Source organism: Uloborus diversus, chromosome 8 (assembly GCF_026930045.1).
Source record: "Uloborus diversus isolate 005 chromosome 8, Udiv.v.3.1, whole genome shotgun sequence".
NCBI lineage: Eukaryota > Metazoa > Arthropoda > Arachnida > Araneae > Uloboridae > Uloborus > Uloborus diversus.
In genome coordinates, this window is record NC_072738.1 from 93677654 (window position 1) to 93687026 (window position 9373).

Below are 9373 nucleotides of genomic sequence, written 5' to 3' on the forward strand. Positions count from 1 at the left end.
TCGTCAATCTTGACAAACCGCAAGCAACCTTTTGCCGATACTCCTAATAAACACGCTCATTCAATCTTTAAACTGGTTGCTAAAAAGATTTTCCACAACTGTGAAAAGTCTGCACGTGTGCAACTTGAGGCGATTCAGGAAACGTTTTTATGAAGATACTTGTTTTTACGGGGAAATAGGTGAAAATGTGTAAAATCCCGAGACGTTCAAACGAAATACCCAGTAATGTTTCGGAATTCTTTTACAGTGTACTGGTAATATTTTAAGTATATAGTAGCACATGTAATCTATCCCAATCAGTAAAAAAATACTACCGAAGATTAAAGCACATGATAATACAGGCAATTTTCAAAAGTTGATGCACATTGTGTAATATTTTGTTACAAGTCAAATTTTTTTTTTGTTTTTAAAAAATAACAAAGTCATTGTTATTAACTTTTTAAACATTAATTGAGATCTTTAAATACTCTGTGAAATATTTATTTAGTTAATATTACCTAAGATTATTTGTATTTTAAATATTTTCTACAATCAGGCAAGTACATGCGGCGCAAAGTGAAATAGTTTATTTTGTTTACTCGCTCATTAATTTCCTAAATCACTTACGTATTCATTTATTAATTCATTAATTTACATTCTTTCATTTAGTAATGCACTGATTTTACTCATTCATTCATTTATTTTCTCATTCACTCTTTTACTTGTTCATTTATTCACTTATTTTCTTATTCATTCACTCTTTTACTTGTTATTTTTTTCTTCATATATTAGTTAATTAAATAATTTAATTTTCAGTTTATTGTTTCAGTATCTTTTCATTTATTCATTAAATCTTTTACTTACTGATTCACGTATTTTTAATTATTTTTGAAATTGGGAAAATATTTCATTTGAAAAATATTTTTTTTTTCACATTGCCCGATAGAAAAAAAAGTTAATTTTTTTTGAAGGCACACATTTACTGCCGAAAATAAAAAAATACTGTTTCAATGCAAGTTTTATTATAAAATAGAATGTTCTTTCTTTATATACTGTAACTTTCAAAATAAATTTTTAACTTGATCATTTTTAAAAAGCTTAGTTATCTTGACCTTTCTCCTGCATTAATAGAAGCCTGGCCTTCCTTTAATTCAGTGCACAATTCTTATATGAAAGTTGGGTGTTCTTCAAAAACAGAACGTGACAGACCATTTTTGTTTTCAATAAGAATCAAGCACGTTTTCCTGAAAATTGATTCCATTGTTTTATATAAAGGACAGAAAAAAGATCAAAATTGCTGTAAAGTGTAATCACAAGTTTGATTTTGTTCTAATTCAATAAATTTAAACAATAAACTTTTGGAATATGTTTATGCTTTGTTACCTTGACCAATAAAGTTTTGCTTCTAAGTGTGTCATGAGGCAAAACGACATTTTTTCCCTTCAAATGCCTACGTATTGAAATGATGTTACTCATAGTTGAAAAGGAAAATGTAACATAAAAATCAATGATGCAATTTTCAAAGATTCAGCATTTTATTGAAATATGATGAAATGAGAAACAATTGAGAAATTATTATAAAATATTTAATGAATGAAAAAAAAAATGACTATTGCAAATAATAGCCGATTTTTTGCAACACTACGGAACGTCTCGTGAGTATAAATAATCAACCTGGTCAAGTTTAATACATTCATTTCTTTCAGCTACTTAGCGAAGATGAAATCTCTCGTAGTCTACTCTTTGGTCGGAACTCTGTTGTAAGTATTTAAATGGTCTACTTACATAATGTTATTTTTTTTTCTCAGTGGGACAAGAGCATTTAAATGGATACGACTTTTCTGTTTGTCACCTTTTGTAACATAACGTTTAAGTGTGTGTATAAAATTTTTGTTTGTAACAGGCCAAATTTGCAGGCCTAGTGAAGTCCCCAAGAACGAGCATTCACATCGTAAAAAAAAAACGAAACTCTGCTAGTTTTTTTCGTGGAATGTTTCCTGATTTTACAGGTTTTCACTTATCGCCCTGTAAATTCAAGTATCTTCGCAAAAAAGTTTTTTGAATCGCTGCAGTATTTCCAAGATATGTTACTGGCAGAAATTGGGCATATCAGCTGAATCGGTTGGCAGTTTCTGAATCGTTTTTACAGTAAATTCTATCATGTGGAAAATTTATGGACGGATAGCAATAACCTTTTATTTTGACGCCCAGTTTCCCTACAAGATGGAGCCACCTGAGATCTCTTCGATGTGAAACTGCACTAGAAATTTATTTTGACAAGAATATCCAAAGCAGTACTCGAGAAATCTTCAACATACTGTTTAATCGCCCGGCATGGATGCTGTCAATTTTCTGCACCTTAAAATTTTACCGACAAGAGCCAGATTTGAGCCTTTGTCTTTGGATGCAAGCTCTCAACGCTTCGCCACTACGCCACTCTACTGACTTGTATATAAAGTAAAAGGATAACAGCTAGTCTGTGCTGAACTGCGAAATCAGATCTCTGTGATTTGTGCATTTCAGCAGTCACCAGTCTAAGAGGCAGCATTGGTACGTAGAACATGAAAACGGCAAATAATAATTTTTGCGACAATTAAATGCATTTCATAAACATGTAACTTATCGAAAATTGAGACAAAATTGCAATGTTAGCATTGAACAAACTTGCGTTCCGTGTCCCTTGAAGCGTTTTACAGTTTGGAACTGACGCATAGTTCTAACCACACAAAGAGTTGAGTAATGCTAATTATTACTACATATTTTTACATATTTAATTTTTTTTAAACTTTCAGTTGCTTTTATGACAGTTTAAACTTAAAAGCATATTGGGTCGGAAGCATATAGTTTATAACTAGAATATAGTATGCATATTCTAACGTTTGGCTCTAAAAGTTTATCCCGTTGTTTAGCGATGAAAAATATCTGTAAAATTGGAGCATCATGTATTTTGTACAGTCATAGAAAAAAAAAACGAAACACTTTAAATTATTCAGCCATTATACATGCTAGAAAGAAGAAAAAGGTGTCATCTGACTTGGTTTAAAGTCTACTTTAAAACTACTGAGGTCAAATCCTGATAAGGGACCATATACAAAGCAAAATTAGCACCAACTCTTGATTTTCAAATAGGAACCCCTACTTTTTGCTACATAATTATGTTTAGACAGCAAAATGCAGCCAGGGTACGAAATTTCATTGCATTCCAAGCAGTAGAACAGGAGTTATTAACGAAAAACATTTTAGGACCGTCACCACATTGAAAACGCATCTTTCAAGGTCACGGCTTATAAAGTAACGGAATCCAGTTCAATTCGTGGTTTTTTTTTTTTTTTAAGTTCTCTTTTTTTCCGTAATTCGAAACTTTTTGGCCGATAATGTTGCGCCACAAAGCGATTTACGGTCGAAAACTTTTTTTTTTTTTTTTGAAAAAAGGTTAAAATATTTACTGATTTTTGTCTATCTGGATTAACTTAAGAAAGACGGATGGGGTTTGGCTGGTCCATCATATAGATCGTTGTTTAATAAATCGAGTAATGACAAATTAAAAGTGATGGAACTTTTTGACTTTTTCTAATATGAACCTATTTTATTGCTTATATATTCATTCAAGACTCATAGAAATATAAATATCCAACTTTATACCTAGAGTCATGATGTGAATATGATAAATGTATTGCACGTATGTTGGAATGAATAGAAAGTCTGATGTAAAATGGAATTGCACGTTTTTAATTTCGCAGAACATAGGCAGAAGTTTGGGCCATCGCACACAAAAAATTTAAAAAATTATACCAATATTATTATATAATTAATACATCATTATAAAAATTTTTATTGAAATAAAAGTTTCTGCAGTATCAAGCATTAGGCCGTCGCACCTGTAGCAAAATAACACGCAGCATGCCCGACAGGCGATATAATCGATCCAGAGGATACAATTTTGTCCTTGCCGCGAATTTCGCAGACTGGAATCGGAAACTAATCGTGCTTGATGCAGAAGTCACCTCATTGAAGCTGAGAGTGCGAACAAACTGGTAGGTAAAGTAAATTTATCTGCTGTATGTTTACGGCCTCTCACTGGTGAGATAAATTTTTTTTATCCACCAGTTTGTAGGCACTCTCAGCTTCAATGACATGACATCAGCTTTATTGTTCGATCAAACCTTGTTCAGGGCTGTTGTGCTCATTGTTCGGAACAACAGCACCCTTCGAATGTGGTAATTAAACCGCATGTATATTGCAGTGATGACGCGGGCCACGTTCAGCCCGCGAAGCTCGTCTGAGTGGCACGTTGCGTGCTTAAAGCATGAGCTCAGAAAACAGAATTAGTTGCAGTGGCATAAAGTTGGAGCCTAATATTCAGATATAAGATTCCGAAAAATATGCATTTAATGAGATACGCGTTCAGTAAATAAAAAAAATTTATTATAACTTTCTTTCTCGATATTTTTCCACGTTCTTCAAAAAAGAAGAAAATAATTTGAAATTTTATCTTTGTCTTGCGAGAATGATTTTAATGTGAAATGCACGGACAATGACAGAGAAAGTAAGTAGAAAAATAGTATTTAAATTATAATTAAGAATAGGCAAAAACTCAACTTAATCTAAAACATAAATTAATGTTTTGTTAAATCTTTGACGAAGTCAAAAAAAAAAAAAAAAGTTAGCTCACAATTAGCCACAACTACTACTTTTGTGCAGAATACGGGCTCAAAGCACGCGGCCTACTACTGCGACTGACATTTCTTCTCCTAGATCTTATCACACTGAAAATTATTCAAACACTACAAAAAAAAAAAAAAAAAAAAAAAAAAAAAAAAAAAAAAGATTCCTATAAACCAGCAAACTTATCTAAGAGCAAATATTACCTATTGACCCATCTGGATACTGTTAAAGAGGAAATTTCACGCTGTCGGCTATTTCTTGAGTGCTTTTTCCCGATTTAGACATTTCAATAGTTTTTCCTTTTAGCAAATTATCACCGGGAAGAGCCATTAATTCTACACTGCCTATTGCAATATGACTAGCAAGACAATGAGATTTTGCTGTATGTTTCAATAAAAAAGTTGTGCATGTTAATTTTTTTCTGAGTCATTGTTTTGCAAAAGGCAAAGGCAAAGGCATTGTTTTGCAAAAAAAAAAAAAAAAACAGAAGTATTTTAAGTGTAGCTTTTAATTTTAAAAGTTCTATAAAGTATTCTTTTATTAGACAATGAAGTAGTGTTTCGCATTATTTATACATTGACGTTTGAACAATATTCACAAAAAAACTGACGGTTGCAATTATTGTGCTGTTCATCTGCAGAGACAGCGAATACATTTATGCATTTAAAAAAAATCATAGAAGTAACTCTAGTGTGGAAAAACTACGTTATAATTGGTTTATTCATTTTGTTGAACATTTTTTTTTCTTTTTTTTACGAAGAAGCTAACTTTCGTAATTTCTGTTTTAAAAAAGTATATGGTCCCCTAAAGTGGGAAAAAATGAATTTTTAAGCATAGCTCGAAAACTACTGAATATTTTGAGCTCAAATTTTGGATTCCCTCATAAGAGGCATTCTAGATTGTTTCTCTGTTAAAATTTAATACGGTTTCAGATCATATTTTTTTTCAAAAAATATTATAATAATTCATAAAAAAATTAAATTTACATTTTTGGTGTTGTAAATGATGTTTTTATCATTGGGTCGATTCATATTTTGATATAAAAAAACAATATTTGCCGTGCCTAATCTAGTTTTTGTGTTATGAGCAAAAATATCAAAATACGTTTTAACATTACGAGAGGAATTTTTCAAAACTCGATTCTGAAGAAACGGCTGGATCGAATTCAACAAAATTCTGTATACAAAGTTAAAAAAGGATTCTGATTACAAATATGTAATAAAAAAAGTGGGTTCTCATTGAAAATTTTGAAGTTGATGCTCTTTTTAATATGAAGACGACCCCTCAACAAAATTTTTTTAACATAATTATGTTGAAGTTGTTATTCCTTAAACAATAACACCTTACACGTGTCTCTAGTGTCAATAGTCTTCGAATACGATCGAGTGTTTCGTTTTTTTTTTCTATGACTGTACCGTTGAAACCTGGTTTATTATATTTGCATTAACCTAAAAATTCCTTCAGAAGTTGCGCTAGTCGTTAGAAAAGTCCCGACATCTAATATATGCTTTTGTTTTTTGTAAGTGTTTTACACATATATTACTTTTTATGGCCCAGTAAAATTAGCTTGGAGGTACTAAATTTGCAAATAGCAATTATAATGAGTGAGGACAGAGCATTAAAATTCAAAGGTTTTGGAGTTTTTGAATTTATTTTTTTAAATCCCTAAAATGGCATTTCTGTTTATTATTATTTTTTGAAGTATTTCTGCTTTCTTAACCATTTTAAAGCGAAAAAAATCTGCAGAAGTGAAAATCGGTTTTAGTTTTTAGATTAAAACACTAGGAACATATTTTTAATACGGAAAAAATCCAACTTTCATTGGTTTGATATTGATGGAAGATGTTAAAGCGGAAAGAAAGGTTGCTAAAAAGACATCGAATAATATTTTTTCTTCTGTTTTAAACTTCTGGCCAGTTCGCCGTCTGAGTTAAAATTCAGTTAAACCTTATTTTCAATAATGCTATAACGCCTACTTTGATGTTTGTTTCATAAAACGCCACCCTTCCTTGTGTAAAAAAAAGAGAGAAAACCACGTCAGATTGAAATGATTTTGCACTTTTTTTTGTCTGAGAAAGCACTTTTGCACATTTATTAACGTTGGAAATTAAAATTTCAAAACTTAAAACTTGAATGAAAATATATTTACCATTTGATAGTTAACCCACAGTTTAAATACATACAACATGTTTAAGTGTTTAATAAAAAACTGCTGATTATTTTCTTTTAGTTTGCTGTATTTCTTGGTCAATTATCAAGTATATTAAGCATGATAATTTAATTTGAAATATTTTTGTCTCATTAAATAACAAGTAAAATAAATTACTGATATTTAAAGATCTAAATTGGTAAGAAAAAAAATCGAACGTCGATTGTAGAAATAAAAAAATCTTTACATTAACCAAAAATTAAGTAAAATCATACAAACGAAAATGAAAAAATATGTTTAAAAAGAGAATAGTAACACACTGTTTTGAGGAAAAACTATTTTTTTTAGTACGTGCCATATGCGTAATTTAGCTTTATTTAAAAAAACTAGTTGTTTTGCAAAAGAAAAGTCATAATAGTAAATGAAATAAATTAAATGAAAAATAAATATATAAAATTGAAATCATTCAGAGCTTTTATAGAATTGAAATTTTCCTTTCCTTGTATGTGGTAGTTGTAACATTAAATGTGTATCACTCTTTTTTTTGCTGATTTTATTAGTTACATTTATATTGTGTTAATTTAGCTTCGCTCCGTATTCGTATCCAGAGGGGGAAAAGTGGGACAGCTGCCCCTCTCAAAATAAAACCCCCATAAAAATCCCACCCCACGTTTTTTTTAAAAATAGTTAATAATTTTTATTAATTAGCAGTTGTTGTTGTCGTATGGCAAGTACAAAATAAAATATAATAAACATATATAAAAAAAGAAGAGAAAATTAAATTGAGACGATTGCTACAAGAAAGATTTTGGTGAATTTTTCTACTTTGTCTGTATAAAGCAGTTAGTTGGAAACAAAAATTGCCAGTAGTAATTGGCAGTGAAAATAAATGTTTGCTGCGTGAAATTGCTCGAATTTGCAGATAACTCCAATGAGAAAAAATGAACTTTTCAAAAACGAGTACATTCATGCTTTCAAATTTTCTTGAAACCTTTTGTTTCAAATATGTGTACTCATGTTTTCAAATTCTGTGCTGAATTATTTCATACTCAAAAATGAGTACATAATACTCAGTTTTGAAATTATTACATATGTTCAAAAATGAGCACACATTTGAGAATTTGAATGTTCCAAAAATGAATACCACGTAGTCGGAGCCAGTTTGACTCGCTATATGTTTGTTCACATTTAAGTAGTTTTTTGTCATTTTTGAAATAGTTGTTTTTAGAGTGTTGAGCTACGTATTATGGGTGTACAAGGAACCACTTTATAAAAGCATGCTAGTTGAACTTGCACATGAAAAGACATCCGACAAAAAACCGAGAAATATGTGTCTGTAGCTCTCTGCAATTTGTTCGATTCAACTTTGTTATAATATCTTTTATTTTTCTGCGCCAAGGTATGGCTTTATTTCTTAGTTGATAACTGCTTCTATTTTCAAATGTATGGATAAATACGGGTCAAGTTACTTTGTGACTGATTTTTAAAGTGCATTTTTCTTCTTTGGTAGCTCTATGAAGGTAAAGAGAGCTATTATAGCTGCAAAAGCACTACCATTTAAAAAGAAACCTCACAAAAAAAATGTATTTTTTTTATAAAGCGTGTTATTAAACACGATCTCTTACCTATACACGACAGCTAAGTATAAATTTAGAAAAGTGCCACCCCAAGCCACCTCCATTCAAAATATTCTGGGACAGGAGGAGGGGTCATACTCAATGAATATTTCAGAGAAAAATTGCAAAATACTCGTACATACACAAGTGCATAATAACACTGTTTTCGAAATTTCGAGTGGTGAGAGAGGAGTTGATTCGCCTTAAATTTCACAAATGACAGGCCTAATACCCTTCCAAGTTGAGCTGTAGACATCCCTGCTTTTGCCCAACTACGAAGGTATTCTTCAGTTTTTGTCTTTTTTTTTTTTTTTTGCAACCGATTAAAAAGCAAAAAATCATAAAAGTAAAAATTGTGTGTTTCAAGCATATTGATAACATTGTTGTTATATTTTCAGTCTGATGTATTTGGAGTCATCTGGTAGTGGTAAAGCACTTGCACTTCCTGGGGGACAGAATCCTAACCGCAAACCTTCGGACAAGCCTAATGAGAAACCAGAAGGCAAACCAGAAGGAAAACCAGAAGGCAAACCGGAAGAAAAACTAGAGGGTCAGAAGAAAGGAAAACCAGAGGGCAAACCGGAAGGCACACCGCAACCAGAAGGTAAACCTGGAAACGGAGACAAACCTGGAAACGGAGACGAACCCGGGAACGGAGACAAACCCGGGAACGGAGATAAACCTGGGAATGGAGATAAACCCGGGGACGGAACTGGAAAGCCAACTGGACCATCCGTATCCACGGAAAGTTTCGCCAAGTAAGTTCTTTTAACTGTATGATTGAAATGTACGAAATCAGAAGAGGTACATAAATAAATAATTAAAGTACAGATTAAGCAAAGATAAGAAAATTCTACGTTGAAAGAGAAAAAAATCCAAGGCGCTTAAGAAGTCATCTCCTAAATAAAAACTTTAATGATATCACTTCAATGTAACGTTGGTGATTATCACTACAACATTTAAA

The 9373-nt window shown here is 31.4% G+C and overlaps 1 protein-coding gene across 1 annotated transcript; it reads left to right on the top strand.

Moving 5' to 3' along the window:
• Positions 1–4113: 4113 nt before the first annotated feature.
• Positions 4114–9171, top strand: LOC129228492 (basic salivary proline-rich protein 1-like). The gene is made up of 2 exons (XM_054863172.1): positions 4114–4196; positions 8808–9171. Exons 1-2 carry the CDS (start codon positions 4114–4116, stop codon positions 9169–9171), a joined length of 447 nt encoding a protein of 148 aa, XP_054719147.1.
• Positions 9172–9373: the final 202 nt, after the last annotated feature.

Excerpts from the sequence above, each read along its gene's own strand:
- LOC129228492 (XM_054863172.1), top strand. The coding sequence starts at position 4,114 with ATGACATCAGCTTTATTGTTCGATCAAACCTTGTTCAGGGCTGTTGTG. Across the intron at positions 4,197-8,807 it reads AACAGCACCCTTCGAATGTG|TCTGATGTATTTGGAGTCAT; the intron begins GTAATTAAACCG and ends TTATATTTTCAG.